This window comes from Ylistrum balloti, unplaced genomic scaffold (genome assembly GCF_031769215.1).
Source record: "Ylistrum balloti isolate Yb309-2 unplaced genomic scaffold, AGI_CSIRO_Ybal_v1 Utg369732, whole genome shotgun sequence".
Classification (NCBI taxonomy): Eukaryota; Metazoa; Mollusca; class Bivalvia; order Pectinida; family Pectinidae; genus Ylistrum; species Ylistrum balloti.
This window is the reverse complement of record NW_026781946.1, coordinates 449,229-476,576: the sequence shown is the minus strand read 5'-3', so window position 1 is coordinate 476,576 and position 27,348 is coordinate 449,229. Positions and strand designations below refer to the sequence as shown.

The 27,348-nt window shown below is 36.7% G+C and overlaps 2 protein-coding genes across 2 annotated transcripts in view; one reads left to right on the top strand and one right to left on the bottom strand.

The window, feature by feature from the left end:
* Positions 1-240: 240 nt before the first annotated feature.
* Positions 241-24,862, bottom strand: LOC132542996 (putative uncharacterized protein DDB_G0282133). The gene is made up of 4 exons (XM_060206449.1): positions 24,586-24,862; positions 15,194-15,463; positions 14,196-14,476; positions 241-1,050 (listed from the first exon to the last, which is right to left on the bottom strand). The coding sequence occupies exons 1-4, from the start codon at positions 24,860-24,862 to the stop codon at positions 241-243; spliced, it is 1,638 nt and encodes a 545-aa protein (XP_060062432.1).
* Positions 24,863-25,112: 250 nt separating this feature from the next.
* Positions 25,113-27,348, top strand: part of LOC132542995 (UDP-GalNAc:beta-1,3-N-acetylgalactosaminyltransferase 2-like) — a 68,629-nt gene continuing 66,393 nt past the window's right edge. The window contains exon 1 of the mRNA XM_060206448.1: positions 25,113-25,254. Coding sequence (XP_060062431.1) covers positions 25,113-25,254 — 142 coding nt within the window. The remainder of the gene's footprint in view (positions 25,255-27,348) is intronic.

The window sequence follows — 27,348 nt, the reverse complement described above, 5'->3', positions numbered from 1 at the left end:
CATCAGTAGTTCATAGAAATTCATGACATAGATTTATTACACTTCTCATTAAGTTGAAATGATTGGCATTAAATCCCATACAGTTTTGTTACCAAAAAGATTTATATATCAACTGTTGATTTTAAAAGGTTTCTTTGAAGTGTTTGTCGACAGGTGATATGTAGGATTTCAAAACTAAATGGGTTAAGAAAAAAAATATAGCTAAAGGAAAAAAAAATTATAGCTATCAAGTGTTGCCCTCTAAAAGCCTGTTGTATTGCCCACTGAGATCCTCTTGTGTTGACCAGTGGAATCCTGTTGTATTGCCCTCTGAGATCCTGCTGTGTTGACCAGTGGAATCCTGTTGTATTGCCCACTGAGATCCAGCTGTGTTGACCAATGGAATCCTGTTGTATTGCCCACTGAGATCCTGCTGTGTTGATTGATGAAAGCCTGTTGTATTGCCCACTGAGATCCAGCTGTGTTGACTAGTGGAAGCCTGTTGTATTGCCCACTGAGATCCAGCTGTGTTGATTGATGAAAACCTGTTGTATTGCCCACTGAGATCCAGCTGTGTTGATTGATGAAAACCTGTTGTATTGCCCTCTGAGATCCTGCAACAGTGGAAGAGATCCAGCTGTGTTGACTAGTGGAAGCCTGTTGTATTGCCCACTGAGATCCAGCTGTGTTGACTAGTGGAAGCCTGTTGTATTGCCCACTGAGATCCAGCTGTGTTGATTGATGAAAACCTGTTGTATTGCCCACTGAGATCCAGCTGTGTTGATTGATGAAAACCTGTTGTATTGCCCACTGAGATCCAGCTGTGTTGATTGATGAAAACCTGTTGTATTGCCCACTGAGATCCAGCTGTGTTGATTGATGAAAACCTGTTGTATTGCCCACTGAGATCCTGCAGTGTTGACCAGTGGAAGCCTGTTGTATTGCCCACTGAGATCCTACTGTGTTGATTGATGAAAACCTGTTGTATTGCCCACTGAGATCCAGCTGTGTTGATTGATGAAATTCTGTTGTATTGCCCACTGAGATCCTACAGAGCTGTTCACTGGAAGTCTGCTAAATGGCTCATTTGAATTTTTAATTCACAGAAAACCTGTTTAATTCTGGCTTAAATCCTGCTTTAATTACTAATAATTTACTTCTGTTAAGATTACAGCAGTGATTCAGTAGTGCAAAATGCCTGTTAAAAGCCTGCTACCAATTCTGCTAAATTCCCGCTAAAACCCTACTCAGTTCCTGCTATAACTCGACCTTAGTTGATATCTGAACCATTCACAACACATGATTGCCTTGTTACTTTAAAAATTCTAGACTTATGATGTCATACAAAAATCTTATCAAGATAAATGAGACTACATATTCTTAATAGAAACACAATGAAGTTGAGTAATAAAGATATCAGATGCTCCTAGTCCCTTATAGCTCATCATTTGCAAATTTAAAGTCAATTCTAGATCAGCATTCACAGAATCATGTATTCATGAATATGTCTAAAGGGGTAATTTCACAAAAATTAGGCAGTCGCAAAATTGAGGTGATTTACAGTATAATATTTCTAAAAAGATATTGAATGTTTAAAGCAATTAAGAGAGGCATTTTAATGACTATACTTTCACAAAGCAAAAGAACATGAGATAAATGTGTGCTATATACTATAATTGGAATCTGTGCTAATTGATGTTTACTGAAAGCTGGTTGATAAAAACCAAAGTCAATTAGATGTGTGATTTTTTGGCAGTGACCAAGTTATCAGGACACTGGGCACAGGTCTGGAGACCTTTAACATGTTTATGTCCACGGCAGCAGAATGGTAGAGTGGATAAGTGGAGGCCTCTCAACATTCTGGAGTTGTTTATATTGTATTCTACAGTGCATTTGCCCCACAGCCATCTGATGTTGGCCAAAGCAGCAGCTATTTGTCATGAAGCAATGTCATGGCCTTGTATGACAATGAGGTGTACTTGTCTCAGCAACTGTTAATTCGCTGGAATCTCATCAGGTTTTATTAGATATTTATGAAAATTCAGAGTAATTACTCCCATTTCGAGATTTTACGATATTGGTCAAATCATGGGGAATAACTCCATACACGAATTATTGTTAGATGGTATTGTGGACGATCAAAAGGATGTTATATTTTTGTGGCCCCACCATGAAACGGCCAGATCTGATATAGTGTTACCCATGACTGTCGATACATCAGAAAATGGTTACCGTTCATTTACTTTTAATATATATAGATTTGAACAGCTATTTATTATAGCTTGATAAAGATAAGATGCAGAGGTCAAGATTCAATTTTTAATAAAAAACATGACCAAATTGTAGAACCTTGTCTAAACTCTATCGGGAATTCAAAAACGGGTGAAAAAAAGGAGAAAAAAAAACAGGAAAATGATTTCATTAAAGACAGAAGTAGTGACACTTGCCAACTATCTTTACCTCAGATGGAGGTTCCTAAATAGACATAGGATTTGTATCACTATATAATTCATGATTAATTCATGAAAAGTATGAAGATTTTGTCATTGTAACATATTATTTCTAATTTTGAAATCTACATTTCAAATTTGCATAATCTGTTCCAAATTGAGAATTCTTTTCAATTAGCAAATATTTACTGTTCTGCATGAAGATACACTTTTGATGATGTAGGAGTGTGAAAGGAAGATAACTCACCAAGCAAATTGTATGTTAAAAGAGAGTGGGATTAAGGGGAGGTAATGACTGATCACAGGAGAAGACATTTGATTGATGGTAGGGAATTGCGACATATGCAGCACTGTGAATTCCCATAGGAAAACTTACTGGTATACCACTACTGTTACAACAAATAATGACTCAATTACTCACTTTGTGTGTTGGGTGTAGATACATATATGATACTTTTCATGTTTAATGCTGTAAATTAGCTCCATCGTTATTTCTATTTCTGGATAAACTCATTCACCTGATGGCTCTTCATTGGCTAAAACATATGTGTTCTATTGTGACCACAGATCTAGGTCTTCTACCCTACATTTCTCAAGAGAACAAACAGCTAACCTCCTTGTCTATATTGAGAAATTGGAACACTTATAAATAGGCCCTCCTAGTATATCATCATTTTTCTTGTGTAAAGACCTTTGATAACCATGACAGACAGATTTTTTTTTGTCTCGCTGGAATCAATGACTCCTGACTGTTTGATTGGGTGGTAGACAGAACTATAGTCACTCATTATCTTTGGCCCTTAATATCAACTCTCTCCATTATTTGTGTCTATATGATGTTGATATTCTCTGCGTGACTTCTCTTATATTATGATGTCTCTATTCCTTGTCATGCACTGGTTAACAGATGATATCATTTACTTTCCATTCTTCATGCTTGATCAAATAAGAAAATCTTTTATAAATGTCAAATACATCTCTAAGCCATTGTGTCTGGATGAGTAGTGAAAGCTATGATATTCAAACTGATTGAAGTTTGCATGTTTTATAGATAATTATATCACTGATAGTTTCTACATATTTTTTTTTTTTTTTGTGTATTTGAATTACAAATGTATGTGATAAAATATCCTGGTGATACAGATATTTTCTTAAATTAAATAACTAAATTTTCAATTAAAAATATTTTGATGAATTTCATATCAAAATTATCATTGTGTAAAATGCTACATTCCAGATGTCAATCAAGGTTTTTTTTATGTTTTTTTTTACACTAAGATTTATTGTGTTCTTCATACATAGTCAAAAGTTAACACAAGGTCTTCTGGCCAATCTGTTTTTTTTTTTCAGCCGTACATGGTCCTATCATTGAAACAATTAATATTGATCAATGTTTGACCCTGCATATCATGGTTGAAATCTGTTTTAATTTTCTAAATGCTTCATCTTCTGAGTTTTATTTTTTACAGCTTAAATTCCTTCCTTCTTGACAACATTTTCCTTTCACAGAGATTTTGGCAGTTATATATGTTCTAACTCCAGTGATATAAGGGTGAGTCAGACCAGGAAGCTGAACACCATGCAGTGACCATAACATACATGTTGCAGTATAAAGGGAATTTCTCAAAGCTATGAGGTTATATGAAATATGACATTTTCCTATTTTGATATTACCACAGGGACAAGACAACAATTCAAATCGCCCCTCGTCCATGTTTCCTTATCTATCTGTAAACAGTTCTTCTTGTGGCTATTTCCCAAAAAGTACTGACGAATCTTTCTAAAATTTCATTAGTATTTTTCCCTTGGTCCCTAACCATGTCCTTCTGATTTTGAAATTGATCAGAAAAACGAATTGGCTGACAGGCAGCCTCATTGATTTGATAATTCTAAGTTATTATCACTTTTTCTGAAGAAATTTAATTTCATAAACGTGATAAGGAGCAGGAGCTGAGGAAGACAGAATGACAAGAAGGAAGAAATAAAAGTCATAAAATGGCGGGCTCTAAGATTCCAGTCTAGGATGTATTACTTCCTTGTGCAAAATTCTAGACAGTAGATGTCTTAAAACATATGTAAATGTCATCACATCAGTTCCTTTTACACTCATTGTGGCTATATATTGCACAGACTTCACCAGATGAAAATTGGCTTGATTATTAGTCCGTGTTGAAGGTTATGTCGCCTGTTTTGTTCTCTTTGACAGTTATGTCATTACCTCCTACCTCTTCATTTGTTTTGCTGCTGTTTCTTTGAAGTTTTAATTTTGCTTGTTCATCAGGATATTCTCACCTCTCCAAGGTTGCAGTAGATTTCTATTTCAGTGAGGTTTATTTGTTATCATTTTTGGTGTCCTTGCAGTTCTATTTATAAAAGTTTCTTGTGTAAGATATATTGTTTACTATGTTGGCATTTGTAACCGAATTTTGTTTTTCGTTTAATTTATATATGGATCATTTTAAGCTCATCTAGTCTGAAAGCTTATGCACAGTGTCCACCAAAACGAGAAAATTTGGCAATTTTTTATAAATACATACACTTCAAAAGGAATTAACAGGTTTTGTCCAAATTTGGTCTGAAGTATCCTTTGGTGAAGTGGAATCAATTTTGTTTATGAACATTAGGTCTTGGCTTCCAGGGGCAGAGCATTATGGGGCCCTATTGAGGAAACAGAGCAAATTTACTTTATAATTCTTCTTCTGTAGATATGCCTAGACTCTTTCCTACTTTGGTCTGAAGCATCCTTGGGTAAAGACAAGTCACTATTGTATGCATGGAGGATCTTGACTTTCTGAGGCAGGAGGGTTGGGACCCTAGAAGGTGAAGGAAATAGAGCAAATTTTTGTTGATATTCCTCCTTCTTCTTTAAGAATGCCTGAATTCTGTCCCAATTTTAAATGATACATCCTTTGGTGAACATTTGGTCTAATCACCCTTGGGCCAGAAAGGTGGGGACCAATTTGGGAAGTAGAACTAATTGTTCTTTAGGAATGCCAGGATTCTGTCTCAATTTGATCTGAAACATCTTTGAGTAAAGGGAAATCATTTGTATACATAGTGGGTCTCAGCTCAATAGGATTGGAGTGGCTGGGCCTAGTATCAAAAATGGAGCAAATTCTTTAAAATCCTTCTGTAGAACAAACCAGCATTCTGTCCCAGTTTGATCTGAAGCATACTTTGGTGAAGGAGTCATTTGTATGAATGGTTAGTTTGACCACCAGGGAGCAAAGGGATGAGACTGAATGAGGAAAATTGGTATAAACTTTTAGAAATCCTTTACCTTTCTTTAGTTTGGAGGAAAGTCATTTCAATGAAACAAAATGTGGTGAGTGATACAGGCTGGGTAGGCATTTGTTTATTATACCGGCTGTTATGACTTTTATGTGGAAACTAGAATATCATAATAAGCGAATTTCACTATAGTTTAAGACCTCTACTATTATGCTTGATAAGTTCTATAATATTTCATTTTATTGTGGCTAAAAATTTACTTGAATCCTAGCTTCCTGTTTATTTCATGAAATAAGAACAAAATCGCAAAATCCTGCAAAGCAACAGTTGTGGTTTTTTTTGTAATTCACAGTTATTTGCTCCAGGGGGCCAGACTTGATTGTTACATCATTAGTTTGTGTAAGAAAACTACATTATTTTTTTACGTTTCCCTAACCAAACAAATGACGTTACAATCAATTCCTGCTCCAAGGAGTAGATAACTATGATCACAAAAAGAAGTAATATTGTAGAGTGACCCTTTAAAGTTGTGAATACAGAACCTATGGTTTCTTCACAATCATCTGAAATAGTTTACGTTTGCTTACTTTTTTAAACAACACTTGGATAACCATATTTTATATGTACTATAACCCTAGCCTTCACGTTTAGATTCTTTTAGAATCTTTCTCACACACTCTTCTTTAAGATAAGGATTGTGTGGTTGATAGGACAAATGTTGTACGAATATATTTGAATCTCTGAAAGGTCTTTGACAGTAACAGTGCATTAAATTGTAGAATAGCTGTTAGATAGGTTCTTAAAAGTCACATGGACGGTTACCCTGTAGGATGTCTCGGACGAAATTAAAGTTCATCTCTGGAATACAATTGACCTACGTCCATGACTATTCTCTAAGATGGTGTCAAGCAGGTGCTAAAGGGTGGTCCAAAAGCTTAAATACAAGTGTCTACTTAAGGATATGATATGTCAGAAGCCCCAGTAGTAGATGTATGATAAAAAGTCAGATGGTCTTAGTTACATGTCCTAAACACATCAGTAAGGTTAGTTGTGAGCAGTTTCTATTAAGAAATTAAATGGAATAATTGGCTTTTGATTTGTGCAAATTGCGATCATGTAATCAGCAAAGAGATTTTTTAAAATGACAGCTATTGAAATCAAGAAAATATCATCATGGAAACATAATCTGAATTCAAACTCAAATTCCATAAAACCACGGCAAAATATGACCCAAAGTAAGATTTACACTGTGACTTCTGAAAAAGTACAAGGAGAATAAGGCCAGGTGTTCCAGAAGAGTAAGTGTCGTCTGCTTCATCAATGACGCTTACCATGTAAAGGTAGTTAATGTGACAGGTCACTTTCATCAATGATTAGAATTCTAATTGCAAAATGGAAAACAAATTCACAAATCTGTATCAAAAAAAAGGGGAAAAAAAAAACTCCTTCAAAAAAAAAGAAAATTAAAAGCCTTAAAGAATTTCTCAAACATATATTTTATTTTTTGTAGTCCATGTACAGTATCACTTAATAATGTTTATCACTTTGAAGACTAAGGATGTGTTTGGTGCATGCATGGAAACCAAAATTTAAAAATAAAACACATCAATTATAGTGAAACTTGACCTCCATAAAAACATCAGTTTGATAAGTCTCCACAGTGTATCATTTAAGATGACGGACTCCCATATCAATGAACATGTCAGTTTTTTGTTCACATTTTCATTGTGACAGACTCTTTTTACATGAAATTTCATAAATCATAAATGTTTCAGGACTGGAAAGGGTAGTTTTTGTATCAGTCTTGTACCTCATTATTTGCAAGGTCAAGGCCAACGCAAAAAAAAAAAAAAAAACATGATTATATTTACAGCAAATCCAGAACCAGGCATATACTTATACATTTGTTCATATTTCTTGTGACACTTTTCATTTTAAAAATGTCTTGATCTTCTGGTTGTAAATATCATGAGGGACTTCTATTTGTCAAAATTATAGATACAACAATACACGTTGCCAAAACACTGATGTTCATTGGTGTGTTGATACCCAAACACAGGAGAAGTCACAGAGACGAAAAACCTGTCAACCACCATACAACAATACCATTTAGTCATCAGTGTTTAAATGATATTCATCAAATGCTGCCATTATGGAAATGAAATATTGTTTATTAGTAATGAACAGAGTGCTGACCAGGTCACAAGACCAATTTACTGTAGTAAACCTTGTCACCTAGTTTGTGTAATGAAATGTGATAGTTAATTGACTCACTGTTATCATGATACAAATACAAACTCTGTGATCCTCACTAGGTCCCTTGGTGATTTGACATGGCATGGTTCCCCCCTATGTACCACAGACACATTCTGCTTGATGGTAATGTGTCCAGTAGGCTGTGCATATTCAATTAGCTTTACAAGTTCAGCAATGCTTTAGTGAAGGGTCATCATCCACACATTTATCGGGAACAATGATGTCCCCTTGGAATTGTAAGCACCTGTATATTGGCAGCAGACCTGACCAGGGAAGTCACATGTCTACCTTGACCTCAGCCCTGTAATGGTATATAAATTATCATCAGGATATCTCATGTGATGGAGTTTGTTTAAAAACTATCAAAATAATCCAAACCAAGATATTATGTACCATGGTTTTAATCTCAACGCACTTTTTCAGGAGTCTCTGTGTAAATCTCTCTCTAGTTCAAGTTTAATTGAATTTGGTTTTTGATAATGATTATGCAGGGTTCTCGATCAGCCAGGTTTTTTTTGCCGATATTCGACCCCATTCCCAATGCAAAAAAGTATCTTTTTTTCACAATTTAGAACCCAAGTTTTCCCAATTCTAAGGAAAACACAGCTATTTTTCCCAATTCTAAGGGCCCCGGGCCCCAGTCCCAAAATGGAGTGTGAGAGCCCTGTTATGTTCATATAATTAGTATTTTCTAGTTGTGTTTGGCAGGCAAGAAATCTTTGGTTCCAACTCAAAATCTCTGACTCATTACAATACAATGCAAAGAATGTTATGTTGTTTCATCAGTACCAATGGATGTCAATATAATTATTGTCAATCATTAATCCTTTGGTTATTAAGTATCACATCAGACTTTTTGTGGTGTCCACTTCACCGAAATCTGACACATTTCTCCAGAAAATCCAAATCAGAGTTGCATCGACAGGTATGACACCTGTACTTATTTATGACCTACTTGAAAAAGAATCTAAAGAACGGTTTCTGTTATAAACCTTAATGTAATCAGATTGAAAGAGGTCTGTGGACACTGGTGGGAAACATGAGGGGGTAACCATCAGGTTCAGGGGCCTGTGGACTCTGGTATGAAACATGGGGGTAACCATTAGGGTCATGGACCTGTGGTAACCATCAGGGTCAGGTACCTGTGGTAAACATCAGGTTCAGGGGCCTGTGGACACTGGTATGAAATGTGGGGGTAACCATTAGGGTCATGGACCTGTGGTAACCATCAGGGTCAGGGACCTGTGATAACCATCAGAGTCAGGGTCCTGTGGTAACCATCGGGGTTAGGAAGGATTGGAGATCATTAGAGGACAGTTCCAGCTAATTATATAAACCTTACAGATGGCGGAGAGTACCAACACATAAAATCTTGCTTTATAATGTCATTTGTCTGGCGACAAGAAGTAAAACTCTACTCTACTCTGATACAACAAATAAATAGAATTTAAGTATGAAACAATAACCATCTAATAGATAAAAGGGCGGGTTAACGGGGAGACAACCATCAGGTGAAATTGAATGAAGAACGAGATGAGATATGGCGAAACTGACACCAACCATCTGGGAATTGATATATTGTTATCGAAATTATAAACCCCCAGTACCATCATAATAAAGACAGCAATATCTGTGTACTGAGGTAACTAGATCAACAAGACTGGAGAGATGTGGGTGTATACCTTCATGTGTTTGAAAGCTCTAGATTGTTGAACTATGCATATATCGATCTGTGCTGTTGTGTAAAACCTTTACTTTTATCATCTAGTAACAGGTTGTGTAAAACAATAAAAATGAGATAGTGGATAAAAAGCTGTTTAAATGTGTTGTTAATTTCATGGGTCATCCTAAAATTTTACATAACGTGTAGTCGAATGATCATTCATTGTGACTTTGCATCAGTAATAAAAAAAGAAATTAATTGGTATCTAATTGAAAACATGTTTAGAGGCTAAATTGAAAGGTTTTGTCATTTTCCAATCAAAATTGGCTTGTTCAGCACGACAGGTTGTAATTTCACACAATGTCAACATGATGAAGCTGGTAACATCTTTGTTAGGTTTCTGATGTAGTGGAAAGGCAGTATGTATCTGTGTGTGCTGTGATGCTATCTCATGGTGACAATTAGAACACAAGAGAATAGGCCTATGGCCATATCTTTGCAACAAGAGACATTATAGAAAATGTAGCTTGCACTTGTGCAGGTTCACTTGCAAAATAATGGACAGACAGCAGTCAATAAAGGACAAAAACACAAACAAGCTTAAAAATATCATGATATTTTAAAACAATTTTAAGCTTTTGAATGTTTTATTAGAAGTTTTACAGACTACCACATTGAATACGTTTAAAAGAGGTGTCAGGTTTTGTTCAAGGGTAACATCTGCTCTGCATGGCTTGTCATAAGATACATGTGCATGCTATCAAGATGACAATATTTTTTTCTTAGGAGCAAGTGCTGCATGTTATGTATAGAAATCTTTTTGCTTACAGTTTGACATTCAATCTTAACTTCCAAGGACAAGCACATCTTGAGGGTACGTGATTTTCTGCAATCTATTCAAGAATGAAAGTAGTTTTACATATTTATAAAAACAAAATTGAAAATTTCCAAAGGGGGATGAAAGCTTTCCAACTGTGGCATCAGGTTTCATTAACTTTCACTTATATTTTTCTATCTATATCAAATTGCCGTAATTATCTATCATCAATTCAACATTCCTTCAAACCTATCCAAAATGTGACTCTGCCATTTCTTTAGATTAAGTGAAACTGTAAGGATTGTTTCAAGAATTGAACTGTCAATTGAACATGAATGTGTTCCTTCTACACTACATGACCTGTAAATTTATGACATGGTGTTACAAAGATCCCTTCAATCTATGAGCTGTGTAATCCTTAGTAATGACCTTGTGACATGTCCATCAAAAATCTGTGTGTAAGGAAATTGGTTTAAAGGAGATAAACGTCATCATTATGTTTCACTATGATCAAGACCGGCAATTCATCATTACAACCAGAATATTTTAAAACTTGATGTTACCCCTAAGAAATTCATATCATTCTCACGTTCTTTGAACTATTTTCAGAACTGATACACTGTGAATGATGTAATGCATAGAGACAACAGAGAAAGCTGGTGTTAATCATACAATAATGTATCAGAGTTCTGACAGGGTATTCCTTCACCACACATAGTTATACTAGAGATGTTTGATGAACATCATAAGAGATCAGATGGTTGTGAGATGACATGTTTCATACAGCTGTATTGAAACTGTTTGAATTTCAACCCTAGACTGGAAAAAGTCCTGGAATTCATTCTCATGCCTTGAAAGTCTTGTAATTTGAAATTCATGCTTTGAAAATCTAGTACCTGTAATTTGAAATTCATGCTTTTAAAGTCTTGTAACTTGAAAATCATGCCTTGAAAGTCTTGTATTTTGAAAATCATGCTTTGAAAATCTAGTACATGTAATTTGAAATTCATGCTTTTAAAGTCTTGTAACTTGAAAATCATGCCTTGAAAGTTGTTAACTTTTTGTCTTTGTTGGTAAAAGAAGTTAGAGAACTAATTACTTTTACTTAAATATTCATAAAACAAGGAAATCCCATATAAATCTTGAGCAATATCTGTTTTAATATTTGTGATTGATAGGAGCAATCTTGTAACTGCTTAAATGTAAGTTACCTCCCTTTAAAGTGGAAATATTTGTGAAAAACTGTTAATCACTCATTAAAAATTAAAAACTCATTAACTGATTGTGGAATACTTTGATCACTGTCTGCAAAAAGCCTTGGAAATGTCCTTGAATTTGATGCCAGAAGTTTGCAAAAGGCTTTGAATTTGATGTATCAAAGTCTGTTAGAACTATGGAAGTAGAAATGATGAAGAGATTCAATCTTTTGGTTATCACATGTGTATGTATTGTTTCATCTGATGCTGAACATTGCTTTGACTATAATAGATTCAAACATTGATTTTGAAAATAGTTAAAAAGTAAAGAAATATCAGATGAATGTAGCTGTTTTTAATTTTTAAACAGATCATGAATGATAATGAGACCAATATCTAACTGACTTGATGTAATTAGATGAGTTGGCGACACTGCTATAATATTGTAACAAAGATCTGGTACCTAGTTTAGTTACAATGCTAAATATATCAGACTTTCAAACAAACAGTCTGTCAGACTTCCTTTCCTGGTCAGAACTTTTGAAATTAGAGCAGAATATACTTATAGAACTATGTTATGATCCTTGTCATTTTCTTGCCTATGTCCAATTATCCATTGAGAATCAACAACACTTTTTCAGTTCGTCCAGACAGACTAATAGTCTTTATCAAAATAGCTTCAGTATTGTGATTATATATAGACCAATATCTAATCAGGCACACAGCAGGCCCTTTGTTGACGATCTGAGTGGTCTGATTTTTTCCAGGTCATCTGACCGATTGCCATGATGACGTCTGTCCTAATCATTGTGCTTCATCGTCATTCTATAAGTGTACCTTACTGAGTGAACTTTTGAGCTTTTAAAATTCTCCTACTGGGGATTACTGGTGAAAGGTTGCGGAACAATTATATCCAATGTTGATATTTTGCTGACTTGGTAGAAATCCAAGGCGATTGTAATGTCAAAATACCCCAATATGAAATTTAAGTTGTCATTGATTGTTTAGAATATTTTAGCACTCAAGTTGGAAAAATTGTGTTGTTTTAGAGCTGATGCAATTAGACCTAAACATTTGACCTGATTATACAGTCATTAATTTCCTTTTAAAAAATTGTATTCCTCAAGTCATGTTAAGTTGTTTGGGATTTGATAGACACTTACCAGGAATAGTTCTGTATGATAATATCAGTTGTCCACATGTTACTGATAATGATCAGATTGATTTGATGCTTAAGATGGTCTTGCATTATGGTCATGAGATTCTTAAACACATCTTCCACTGATACAGTTACTTATCAGAAGACTCATCATGGTTTTTTAAAAAAAACCCAATATTTTATGGCCAAAATCAATTTCTGAAATGTAAAAATGCAAACAAGTGACAAAAATAAATCCCCTATAAAAATTATTTTAATAAAACTTTGAAATTTGACATTTATCCTGGATTTATCCTGACCATTAGTGATGGTAATATTTTGGATTTGTTCAATATACAAGAGATTGACTCTAAAAAACCCTCATTTCAAATTCTTTTGGAAGTGCTAGATGTACCAGAGGGAATTCAGCTGAAATATTAGAAGAATAATCCTTATTTCCATCAAATGTTGCTTTTATGTGGCCACTCTAAAATTCAAATTGGCAATCCTGGTTGCCACCTTGAAGAACAAAGTTTCGTTTAGTTTAGGTTTCTATACATCAAATTTAGTTCGATCCTGGAAAGAATCTAACAAAACGTTGATATTTGAATCAGTAGAAAATGAAGGAATTTGCCTTTACTAGCTTTATATGAAACTAAAATGAAGGATTATATAGTTTTGCTAATAGAATGTTGTCAAAACTTGTTCAACTTTTTGAACTTGTTAAACAGCTTCAACCTATAATTAATATTTGTCACCATTCTTGATTGTTTATAGAGTTGCCCCAGTGACTTGTTTATTATCACCTCCATTTCAAAAGAGTTCTTAATTGTGATAATCAATTTAAGTCGCTTGCAATTTCAAACTCTAATCATTTAAAGACATTCAAGTCTGAAAGATGAAATAATTAACCAACTAATTTGAAATTGTTTGGTCCAGCGAAATTTAAGTTATTGCTGTTCAAACTTGTTAGGAATACAATAATAATTACTTAGAACTAAAATTTAATTTGGAACATTTGTTTACTGACTTTTAATTTAATTAATCAGTTGTATTGGGTGGCCCTTAGACAAATTACCACTGTTAGCTCTCTGATGGCCTGGGTTACAACTGTTGTTGCCTGGTAGTCTGTGTTTCTACTGTTACTGCCAAGATGGTGTGGGGTACAACTATTAGTACCCAGGTGGTGTGGGTTACAACTGTTGTTGCCTGGTTGGCCTGAGTTACTTTTGTTACTGCCCTGGTGGCCTGGGTTACTTATGTTACTGCCCTGGTGGCCTGGGTTACTTATGTTACTGCCCTGGTGGCCTGGGTTACTACTGTTGTTGCCTAGTTGGCCTGGGTTACTTTTGTTACTGCCCTGGTGGCCTGGGTTACTACTGTTGTTGCCTGGTGGTCTGGGTTACTTTTGTTACTGCCCTGGTGGCCTGGGTTACTACTGTTGTTGCCTGGTAGTCTGGGTTACTTTTGTTACTGCCCCGGTGGCCTGGGTTACTACTGTTGTTGCCTGGTGGCCTGGTTTACTTTTGTTACTGCCCTGGTGGCCTGGGTTACTACTGTTGTTGCCTGGTTGGCCTGAGTTACTTTTGTTACTGCCCTGGTGGCCTGGGTTACTTATGTTACTGCCCTGGTGGCCTGGGTTACTTATGTTACTGCCCTGGTGGCCTGGGTTACTACTGTTGTTGCCTGGTTGGCCTGTGTTACTTTTGTTACTGCCCTGGTGGCCTGGGTTACTACTGTTGTTGCCTGGTGGTCTGGGTTACTTTTGTTACTGCCCTGGTGGCCTGGGTTACTACTGTTGTTGCCTGGTGGTCTGGGTTACTTTTGTTACTGCCCTGGTGGCCTGGGTTACTACTGTTGTTGCCTGGTGGCCTGGTTTACTTTTGTTACTGCCCTGGTGGCCTTGGTTACTACTGTTGTTGCCTGGTGGCCTGGTTTACTTTTGTTACCGCCCTGGTGGCCTTGGTTACTACTGTTGATACCTGGTGGCCTGGGTTACTTTTGTTACTGCCCTGGTGGCCTGGGTTACTTTACTACTGTTGTTGCCTGGTGGCCTGGGTTACTTTTGTTACTGCCCTGGTGGCCTGGGTTACTACTGTTGTTGCCTGGTGGCCTGGGTTACTTTTGTTACTGCCCTGGTGGCCTGGGTTACTACTGTTGTTGCCTGGTGGCCTGGTTTACTTTTGTTACTGCCCTGGTGGCCTTGGTTACTACTGTTGATGCCTGGTGGCCTGGGTTACTTTTGTTACTGCCCTGGTGGCCTGGGTTACTTTACTACTGTTGTTGCCTGGTGGCCTGGGTTACTTTTGTTACTGCCCTGGTGGCCTGGGTTACTACTGTTGTTGCCTGGTGGTCTGGGTTACTTTTGTTACTGCTCTGGTGACCTTGGTTACTTATGTTACTGCCCTGGTGGCCTGGTTTATAAGTGTTGTTACCTGGTTGGCCTGGTTTACTTGTTGTTACCTGGTTGGCCTGGGTTACTTATGTTACTGCCCTGATGGCCTGGTTTACAAGTGTTGTTACCTGGTTGGCCTGGGTTACTTATGTTACTGCCCTGATGGTCTAGATTTCCTTTACTGGTGCCTTGATTGCCTGGATGACTTGTATTACTAACCTGGTGGCCCAGGTTACCACTGTTCTTGCCTAGATAGGTAGGTCTATAACTGTTAATGCCCTGGTAGTCAGGGTTACTTAGATTACTGCACTGCTTGCGAGGGTTACTACAGGCTGTTACTGCAGAGGTAGCCTGAATTACTACTGTTACTGCTGTAGTTGCCTAGGTTACTACTCAACTTATACTTCCTTTATTGCCAACTGCACTTGTGTCTTATTTTACTGCTCAGGTAACCTAAATTGCTGTTTAGGTGACCATAATTGACAAAGTTGCTTTCTCCTGCCTTCTATCTTATCCAATGTTACATCAATTTTTGCAAGTTTTTGTCCATAAGTTTTGCTGATTAACCATGCTCCAGGAGTTACCCCGGTCAACAATGCAGTAACATGGAAGATTTTGCCTGGAGTAGTTTGAAAAGTACTGGTTAAATTGTCTTATACACAAAATGTATAATCAGGCACTGGAACCAGTGTAAAGCGAAGACACTTGAACGATTTGCTTTTAAGACTGGAAGAAGTTGAATCAGTACATTTTCATGTTAATCAGTTAAAGGTAAAAAGATAAGTGTTTGTAACATGCATGAGCCACTGGTTTAACCATAAAGGTATTAGGAGTGTGATGGCGAATATTGAAGATCTTTTATTTTTGGCGCATCTGTTTACAAAGTGTTATGAGTTTCTGTCCATTTGATTCAGTAATATAAGGTATACATATTCTGATATCCTCATGCCCTTGATTCTACTCCAAAAACTAATAGGGCACACTATTTAGAGTGACATTGCATTCACTTTGTGTTTTATTCTTTAAACTTGATTTGATTCAAATCGCCCTATATCCATCTGTAAACAGTTTTTGTTATTGCTAACAACTTTTGTTATTGCTATTTCTTGAGAAGTACTGGATGGGTCTTTCGCAAAATTGATATGTATGTTTTGCTTGATCCCTAGTTGTGCCCGTTTGATTTTGGGATGGCGGCCATCTTGGATTTTTTTCAATGACATTTGTTATCACGATTTCTTGAAAAAGTACTCAGTGGTTCTCTCTCAAATTTCATTCTTAAGGTCCCCCCTTGGTCTTTAGTGGTATTGGTTTTTGAGTTGATATTTATTAAAAACAGTAATTAATTGATTTCTATGACCTGACCCTGCTAAATGAATGACCTAACTTTTCCGACAAAAACAAAATACAGTGTATTCAATAATATCATGCTGAAGAAAAATACGATTGAAGGATAAGTCTAAAAGTTTGACCAATTTTAAGTTAGAATTATAAATTATATGGAAAGAAAGGAAAATGGTTTGTGTGATCCACATATTTTTTTAAACTGACAAGTTTATTAACCATCATACTGCTCGTTAATTAGGGCGCAGTGACGAAGGATTAAACAACACTGAGAACTGCTCTTATTTTTAAAGCAGTCCATGAGTCACATCAGACAAAATTCTAAAAAAATCAAGCTTTCTATGATACTGAGTGTTTCCAGTTTTCTATTTCTGGCCTGTAAGTTGTATTTGAAACGGTTTTGTTTTGCTCTAATAAGTTTGTATGATTACAAATAGATTTACCATAGTTTATCCTTGTATCGAAATATATTGCAAAAACAATGTATGTGAGATGAACTATTTTTCTTTACATAAGAGGAAAATATTTATGTAGAAATGCCTGAAGTAACATGGCAACCATGACCTATATGAATCATTTTAAGAACCCTTGAGTGCAACCATAATATTTTTTTATTTTTTTGTCTTGATGAAAACTGACAAATTTTTGTGATAGTGGTGTACATTGTTAACATGAAAAATAGAACATCGTTTAGCTTTGACGTCACTTTTGATACAATAATGGCTTTTTACACAGACAGATGGTAAGACATATTAGGATGATACTAGTTTATAATCAAAAGTCAGCAGGATGAGTTCTAGGGTATTACGGTTATTTATTTATACACATTGATCTTGACAGGTTGACATTACAATTAACTTTTTGAAAAAAACAAGCAAAAAAATTGAAATATTCTCAATCCTCCATCTGTCAGGCCATCCATCAGTTAAATTTAGATACCAATTCTAACAATACTGATATGGTATTGATTTGGGAGCAAAGTGATATCTTTTGAAAAAAAAATGGTTTTAAGCTCCTTTAATCTGATAAGTGTTAGCAGAAACATAATTATTTCATTAACATTTACAATATTTTTTCTTTTTTTCTACTATTCTTTAAGAATCAGTTTTGAAATATAACAATGATTTGTCTTTAAGGTTAATTGATATGAAAATTGTTAAATATGTTGTCAGTGTTACGCTGTCATAACCATTCATCTCCAGTGGGGATTGGTAGAGGACTAGGATATTACTAACACACCAGAACAGAGAAAGGAAGTTTTATCACTGAAAAAAACTGAATAATTGAGAATACAATATTATCATTGTGATATTCATCAAACTTACTCTGTATATATTTAGCCAACTCAAGCTATATCTTATCTCAACCGACGTACAAATTGGTAATTGTTTTGACAATAAAACTGGCTGGCAAGGTTCCTTCCATTAATCTTGGCCTCCTGGGTGTTTGTCTCTATATTTCCTCATTTCCTTGTGCTTCATCAACATTATTCTTATTTGCCAGAAATATCGGACACATCTACTTGGTTCCGGTGTTAAGACATCTTTATAAGCGTCTCTTGACTCTGTTGTTTCCAGAGATATCTGACCAAATAAAACATTATTAACACTGATTCTGAATGGCTGTGACAACATTGCTGGATTAGACAAAAAACCTAGCATTTAAGGACACTTGATAATATGTCTGGAGTTAGGGGAACTGTAAGATGTAAAGAACAAATCTGAGATCATTTGAACCATTACATGTAATAAGTCTGACTGGAGTTGATGGAACTTGCACATATAAGGAAGTAAAACCAAGAGCTGAGAAAGCTTTATGGTATACAATGATGGGAATCAGTGGAAATGTTTACTGTAAAGTATTGGAATGGTTTGATGTAAAAAATATTGAGATTGGGAGTGACTATCTGATGTAAAGTATAGGGAGTCAGTGGGTCTAGCTAGATGTAAGTAGAACTGTTAGATGGAAACTGAAGAGTTGTTGAAACTATCTGATGTAAAGTATAGGGAGTCAAGAGTCAGTGGAACTAACTAGATGTAAGTAGAACTGTTAAATGGAAACTGAAGAGTTGTTGAAACTATCTGATGTAAAGTATAGGGAGTCAGGAGCCAGTGGAACTAACTAGATGTAAGTAGAACTGTTAAATGGAAACTGAAGAGTTGTTGAAACTATCTGATGTAAAGTATAGGGAGTCAGGAGTCAGTGGAACTAACTAGATGTAAGTAGAACTGTTAAATGGAAACTGAAGATTTGGGGAAACTGTACAAAATTTTTTTACCTGGAATCAATAGAACTATCCATTACATATAGTCTGCCTAGGTTAGTGGAATGTATTAGACCTGGAAATCAGTCAGGGACCAGTCTAACTTTTTGATCTAAATGTCTTCCTGATTTCACAGTTATCATTGCTTTTATCTGACATACTCAGTGTGATATTATTATATGACCCGTTACATATGTTGATTTGGTAAAGATCCATTACTATCTGTTTAATTATAGGGAATCAATGATGTCAAAGAGACAAGAGTTATGAGGCTATCATCAGCAAAAATACCAAGTATCATAATGGGGATTGAAGTTGACGGAACAGTGCAAGCATTGGCAATAATCAACCCAGTATCACTACAGGGAATCAAGTTTTGATGTACAAGGCAATCATTAGCAAAAAACAACCCAGTTCCATTAAGGGGATTTAAGTTGGAGGTACAAGGCAATTAGTAGCGAAAAACAACCCAGTATCAGTTTTGGACAATCAAGTTTGAGGTACAGGGCAGTCAGTAGAATATAACCCAGTATCAGTTTTGGACAATCAAGTTTGAGGTACAGGGCAATCGTAAGTAGAATATAACCCAGTATCAGTTTTGGATTATCAAGTTTGAGGTACAGGGCAATCGTCAGTAGAATATAACCCAGTATCAGTTTTGGATTATCAAGTTTGAGGAACAATGCAGTCAGTAACAAAAATCAGCTATTGTGGAATCTGTTCTGGAAAAAAAAAACTGACATGTATGACCATAAAACCAGGCCTACACATCTCTACTGGGATGTAGGGAGCTTACATTTATAAATCTAGCTAAGCCACAATCCAGCACTTTTCTATCCTACTGTAACTTTGGTTAAAGCTCATAGGACCTACTGCTGTAGTACAGAAGATATATGTGCACTGTTCTTGATTTATTTTTAGAGTTTCAACAATTGACATCAAAGAATGAATAAAAATAAGGTTTCTTAGAGATGCTGGTATGAATTTTTTGGCAGTAAATGACTTGGTCTGGGAATAGCATGTTTTTAAAGGTCCCCAGTACATGTATTCACATTATAAAGGAATTTTATGGAGTCATAAGTCTGAAGGTGGATATTTAGTGGGTGTATATCAGAATACTATATCTATAACCATGACAAATGAAGGTCAACTTCACTGACAAAGGTCAAATAAATGTCATGTTCTCCACTATTTTCAGCCATTGAAACTCTTTCTCATGTCAAGGTCATCATAGTTTTTACTTAATCCTGTGCTATATAAGTTATGAAGGACTTTGTAAAGGTTTGTCAAAATGACATATAAAAATTTTCTAAGATCCACTTTCTCAGTATTACTAATTTTGTAGCTTTCTAATGATATCTGAGACCAGAAAAATTCCATATTTCTAGTACTAGGTATCATTTGGTGTGTAAGTTGTTACTTTATCTGTACTTTGAAAGCCAGTGCTTCGATATCTCAGTTGAGTAGAGCATTAATTGACCTCAGTAACCTCAGATAAGGATCCAGGGTACAATACTTGGTTCAACTTTCTTTCCCTGTGGCAGTTTTTTTTTTCCTGAAGAAGATGAGAAACATACTTGTCTGTGCTGATTCTTTCCCTGTAGCAGTTTGTGTTTCAACAGAAGCTGAGAAACATACTGGTCTGTGTTGATTCTTTCCCTGCGACAGTTTTTGTTTCTACAGAAGCTGAGAAACATACTGGTCTGTGCTGATTCTTTCCTTGCGGCAGTTTGTGTTTCTACAGAAGCTGAGAAACATACTGGTCTGTGCTGATTCTTTCCCTGCGACAGTCTGTGTTTCTACAGAAGCTGAGAAACAAACTGGTCTGTGCTGATTCTTTCCCTGTGGTTTTGTGTTTCTACAGAAGCTGAGAAACATACTGGTCTGTGCTGATTCTTTCCCTGCGGTTTTGTGTTTCTACAGAAGCTGAGAAACATACTGGTCTGTGCTGATTCTTTCCCTGTGGTTTTGTGTTTCTGCAGAAGCTGAGAAACATACTGGTCTGTGCTGATTCTTTCCCTGAAGCAGTTTGTGTTTCTACAGAAGCTGAGAAACATACTGGTCTGTGCTGATTCTTTCCTTGCGGCAGTTTGTGTTTCTACAGAAGCTGAGAAACATACTGGTCTGTGCTGATTCTTTCCCTGCGACAGTCTGTGTTTCTACAGAAGCTGAGAAACAAACTGGTCTGTGCTGATTCTTTCCCTGTGGTTTTGTGTTTCTACAGAAGCTGAGAAACATACTGGTCTGTGCTGATTCTTTCCCTGCGGTTTTGTGTTTCTACAGAAGCTGAGAAACATACTGGTCTGTGCTGATTCTTTCCCTGTGGTTTTGTGTTTCTGCAGAAGCTGAGAAACATACTGGTCTGTGCTGATTCTTTCCCTGAAGCAGTTTGTGTTTCTACAGAAGCTGAGAAACATACTGGTCTGTGCTGATTCTTTCCCTGTGGTTTTGTGTTTCTACAGAAGCTGAGAAACATACTGGTCTGTGCTGATTCTTTCCCTGTGGTTTTGTGTTTCTGCAGAAGCTGAGAAACATACTGGTCTGTGCTGATTCTTTCCCTGAAGCAGTTTGTGTTTCTACAGAAGCTGAGAAACATACTGGTCTGTGCTGATTCTTTCCCTGTGGTTTTGTGTTTCTACAGAAGCTGAGAAACATACTGGTCTGTGCTGATTCTTTCCCTGTGGTTTTGTGTTTCTGCAGAAGCTGAGAAACATACTGGTCTGTGCTGATTCTTTCCCTGTGGTTTTGTGTTTCTACAGAAGCTGAGAAACATGCTGGTCTGTGCTGATTCTTTCCCTGTGGTTTTGTGTTTCTGCAGAAGCTGAGAAACATGCTGGTCTGTGCTGACTGGTTGTGTCCTTTGGGTCTTTACTCCTATTCTATTCTAAGGTAGCTTAGAATAAAGTTGCCACCAGCTGCTACAGGGAGAACCTGCCTCAAAAAAAACCCTGACCGTTCACAGGGCAATAAATCCTACAAATTAAATCTACTTTTTATTCATTTAAATTGTCAAAAAGTTAGAAATTTATTTTGCCTGGCCATACTTGCAAAATTTTTAAACTCCCAAGAAAATTTTCATCTAACTTATGGACAATGTTTGTTAAACACCTGCTAACTTATAGACAGTGTTTATTTAACACCTGTTAACTTATGGACAATGTTTGTTAAACACCTGCTAACTTATGTACAGTGTTTGTTAAACACCTGCTAACTTATGTACAGTGTTTGTTAAACACCTGCTAACTTATAGACAGTGTTTGTTTAACACCTGTTAACTTATGGACAATGTTTGTTAAACACCTGCTAACTTATAGACAGTGTTTGTTAAACACCTGCTAACTTATAGATAGTGTTTGTTAAACACCTGTTAAGTTATGAACATAAAATCCAAAACAGATATTTATATGACGTGACTATAGCTAGTAGTGTACAAATGCCATTAGCTTTATTTGATATAAGGTAAAGAGACACAAATTTTGATGTAAATTTTATAGAAGGAAGTGGATTGATGTCCTATCAGGTAAGAATGATAAAATAGATGTCATTGACCCACTTTCAAGGTCACAGACATCTATTGTATCAAAATTTTAAAAGATGTTATTACAAGTTAATATGTCTCAAATTGACCTGTCTCATGCATATACTCATTAGGAAAATCAGAACATCCACACATAAATGATGTTTTATACATCTTTCTTGTTAGCTCTCAGTTGCTGATAAGGTACTTGTGTATAATAAGGATGAAAATGTAGACACCCTGTCCTAGCCTTTGTGTTTCTTGTTGTGATAAAATGTTAACAATCTTGTTAGACAAATTCTGGGAATCATTATAGAGCAATGCAAGAAGAGAGTAACACGAGAGTGAGGACCTAATATTTAAGATAAAGAATATGAGAAAATAAGTAATTCCTTGAAATACCACATATAATCACTGTAGAATATGTGAGGCAAGGTTGTATTGATTACTGGAACAAAATTAATGATAATCCATTACATAACAGGGGAGGTAACTCTATAGTTGATTGTATTAATTGAGTTACACGTAGAGGATAATTGTGTGAAATGTTGTATTAGACAGACAAGGTAAACATTACAAAGTCATCCACTTGTCTGTATGTTCATGTAATGGCCTATTTGTCAACTCATCCATAAAAAGCAAAAAGCTCCAAGTAATTTCACACATTCATGATGAATGGATTAACGCGTAACAAGAAGACTTCACGAGAAAATTGGAATATTTCTCTATCTCTTTTCCAATAAATGTACACACAGTTTGCATGGTTTTGTCACTGCTGTAAGAGATATTCTTGAAACTAAGTATTGGATAAACAAAACGGGTGGAGGATTACATGAGATAGAAAATGAGATCATTGACCTATAACGACATTTCCGTAAAAACTGTCTTTTAGCTTCTTCTTTAATACTCTTTGCTGTATAGTTGGGAGACAGATTTCAAAGTTTGAGCCGGAACATTGACAGATGAGGCAAAGGGGACCACACAACGTGGTGAATACACCAATCTGTCGGTGCTGCAGTGGTAATTGTAATCGAGAGATAGATATGTTTGCCTACAGTATTCACTGGCGCCTGCTAATCTAGCTAACTTCATTTAAAGGAAATATGGATGGATCATGTGTGAATGATTACGGCAAGCTGTCCCTTTAACACTGGCTGGAGATAGGAACAAGCTGTCACTTTAACACTAGCTGGAGAAAGGAACAAGCTGTCACTTTAACACTGGCTGGAGATAGGAACAATCTGTCCCTTTTACACTGGCTGGAGATGGGAACAAGTTGTCCCTTTTACACTGGTTGGAGATAGGAACAATCTGTCCCTTTTACACTGGCTGGAGATGGGAACAAGTTGTCCCTTTTACACTGGTTGGAGATAGGAACAATCTGTCCCTTTTACACCGGCTGGAGATGGGAACAAGTTGTCCCTTTTACACTGGTTGGAGATGGGAAGAAGCTGTCCATTTTACATTGTCTGGAGATGGGAACATGAGGAAATCATTGCAGATACTTCAAAAAAAAAAATCACAAGGCCATTTATCAGACTTCAGGGAACACCAAAGATAGCAATGCATTAAACTAAAAATATCAGATACTTGTTAGTCTGTATATTGCTGTGTTGTGATTTGAATGAAGTGCAGTACAATGCCCAAAATGTCCAACATTTAAAGTTGTACTGTGTGGTACAATGGCATACAGTTCAAAGCTGTACTGTGTGGTACAATGTCTAACAGTTCAAAGTTGTACTGTGTGGTACTATATCTAACATTTCAAAGTTGTACTGTGTGATACAATGTCCAACAGTTCAAAGTTGTACTGTGTGGTACAAAGTCCAACAGTTCAAAGTTGTAAAAGTGCAAAGCTTTAATTAAACTAAATGTGATTTAAGCGAAAGATTACAAAGTTATAAACTACTTTCTGTAATGAAACTTAAATGGATTGGTAAATGTTTCCAGTAATTTTAGGGTTGTGTTTTCAAGTGAAACCAATTTTCATGATACAATACTTACTCTAACTTTAGTATGAAAATATAGTAACAAAAGATTACAAAAGTCCCACCCTCCCTACCACCTCCATTGAGTCATTGTGACAGAGACATAGAGTGATATCCCTGCCTCAAACACTTCTATGAAGCCATCAAAGGTTTGCCAGACAGGAAAGGAAAGGGGAAGAAAGGATGGGACTCCATAAAGTTATGGTAAGTAATTACATTATAAAAATTAGTTTTTATTTGGGAACCCCCCAAATAGTACCAAAAAAGGGATTAATTGGTACTAAGATCTTCCATCGAGATTAGTAGACTGTAGAAGAGGAAGTCCTGATAGATTGAGAGATGTAATCTGACATGTCTTGTGAAATTGTGTCTGAATGAGACTTCCTGAGATAGACTCTACACATAATGGTGAAGGATCTCTGGATGAAGTAGCATTGTCCTGGACTAAGGCTGGGGAAGGAGATTCCATCTGATGTGGAGAGCCAACAGCTGCTTCCACCAGAAACAACAAGATCTCCAGAAACCTCGGCCACATGGACGCTATCAGAAGTAAGGAACTATGATGTTCCTGAAACTTCTCTAGCACACTGCCCACCAGATTGAATGAAGGGAATACATAGGGATACATCTCCGCCCAGTTCATAGATAGAGCTTCCAAGATCAAAGCTTTCAGGTACGTGACAACTGATGAGTTGTTTATAGCCACACAAATCACCTTGGAATGCCAGGAAGAAAAGGAGACTGCTTTCCAGTCACCTTACTGGTAAAGCCAACCCCTAGGAGGTAACCCCCTGGGCACCCAGGAACAGGAAACTGGGAAGGGCCGAATCAGACCAAGACCAGGTAACTAATTGGGTGGCAGAGTCAGCTGAGCATTGATGCCGGGATTAGTGAGCTGTGTGTCATTAATCCCAGTAGAAACAGACAAGCCAGCAAGGAAGTCTGTGAATCTAGGACCTGAACTTGAAAGGACAGGCCTGGCACCAATGCTGCTCCTATCAACAGCCCACCTGGAACACTGTAATCACTGATAAGATCAGTGACTAGCAACCAGTAATCCCTGCCCAAAGTCAAACCCATAGGTTTATAGGAATTCCTAACCAATTTGACCCTAACCAAACCAGGATGGGGCTGTTCCTTCCCTTCTCAAGGGAGTTCCTTGACAGGAGGGACCAACCCTGATTAAGAGAGGAACTTTTAGGGACAAGCTCCCACCCCCCACTTCCTGAGATAGGATTGGCATCATCACAAAACAACTCCGAGCCAAACACAGCATCCCTAACAAGGTTTCCTCTCATGCCGGAAAAAGACGAAAATGACTCTCTCTTACAGCAGGAAGAAGATCGTCTTGAAGGCTGGGAGGTCTTGACCTGAGACTGTCCACACGGAGAAAACTCATTACAAGGGCGACGTAGGGGACAACCATCACAAGGGTCCAACTCCCAAAAAAAATTGGAACAACCATGGACTGAACCCTGTCACAATCCTGTCCAAGACATACTTCCAACAAATGATTGGAATTTGTGAACAATCACGGAAAAAAAAGAAGATATAAATGAATAAACGTAAGTCAAAATTACATGCCAACCAAACAAAAACACGACGTAAGCCGAGCTATTAAAAAGCTGAAAGCAAGGCTGACAACAAAGATCTAATTGCGAAACTGTAATGGTAGACCACGTGGCAAACCACTTGGACACGTGGAGGAAAGAAAATAGCCGAAAAATGGCACAATTAAACAATCAAGATAATAATAAACAAAAGGGCAGAGGGGCAAATCAATTAAAACTGAGCAAAAGTAAGTCTTGACATAAGAAACATTCTGAATGGCTAAAAAAAACAAAGTTAGAACAGAACTCAGCTGTAGAACATCAGCCACCGGTTATCACCATAAAGGAAAGACAAAGGGAGATCACTCTATGTTTCTGCCATAATGACTCACAGGGCTGTATGGAGGGCGGGATTTTTAATCTTTTGTTTTAGGCTACAAATATGGGTGTATGTACTGTATTTGCATACTAAAGTTATAGTAATTATTACTTAAATGAAATCAGTTTTGTCTTAGGAACACCATCCCTACACTAACAAATGTAAGACTACTTAAGATTTAGTCAGCCTTATCTCATAATACCAATCATCACCACTTTCCACGTCTTGTTTGATTTGCCTTGCATACTAGGTTAAACGTTCTTTCAATATGAAACAAAGAAGTAATCCCACAACCATTTGATCTTGTAATTATATGCTGGTAATGAGATCCACAGATGCTTCTTCTGTAGAGCTATTTATTGACAGAACTTCTGGAGCAGAAAATAGTCCAATCACATGGGAGTTATACTCTGACACAGGCCGCGGTTGGATCTCGGTGATAAAAACAGCTCCACAATCAATAAAACAAACACTCAACCAGTGACATTTTCACAGTTTAATGACCAGCTAAATGTTCTATTTGGAGATAATTTGTAAACATCAACTGTTTTAGAAATAATCCACTAGGTGTATAATTATGATCTTATTTCATTGTTAGGATATTTTATTTAGTAGTCTCCCCTGATTCAGGCACTTCATAACTCTGTTCCTAGCCCTAGCAGAGCTCTGTACTAAGCCATAGTAGAGCTTTGTTCCTGGCCCTAGCAGAGCTCTGTACTAAGCCATAGTAGAGCTCTGTATCTAGTCCTAGTAGAGCTCTGTATCTATCCATAGTAGAGCTCTGTATCTAGCCATGGTAGAGCTCTGTACCTAGCCATGGTAGAGCTCTGTATCTAGCCCTAGTAGAGCTCTATATCTATCCCTAGTAGAGCTCTGTATCTAGCCCTAGTAGAGCTCTGTATCTAGCCCTAGTAGAGATCTGTATCTAGTCCTAGTAGAGCTCTATATCTATCCCTAGTAGAGCTCTGTATCTAGCCATGGTAGAGCTCTGTACCTAGCCATCGTAGAGCTCAATACCTAGCCATAGTAGAGCTCTGCACCCAGCCCTAGTAGAGCTCAATACCTAGCCATAGTAGAGCTCTGCACCCAGCCCTAGTAGAGCTCTGTATCTTGCCCTAGTAGGGCAATGAAACTTTATATCTTTGTTTCTTGTTTAAACTTCAAATGTCAAGTTCAAAAACTCAG

Excerpts from the sequence above, each read along its gene's own strand:
- LOC132542996 (XM_060206449.1), bottom strand. The coding sequence starts at position 24,862 with ATGTATCCCTATGTATTCCCTTCATTCAATCTGGTGGGCAGTGTGCTA. Across the intron at positions 15,464-24,585 it reads GACACAATTTCACAAGACAT|TAACAGCCTGTAGTAACCCT; the intron begins GTCAGATTACAT and ends CTACCTCTGCAG. Across the intron at positions 14,477-15,193 it reads AAGTAACCCAGGCCAACCAG|GCAACAACAGTAGTAACCCA; the intron begins GTAACAACAAGT and ends CCAGACCACCAG.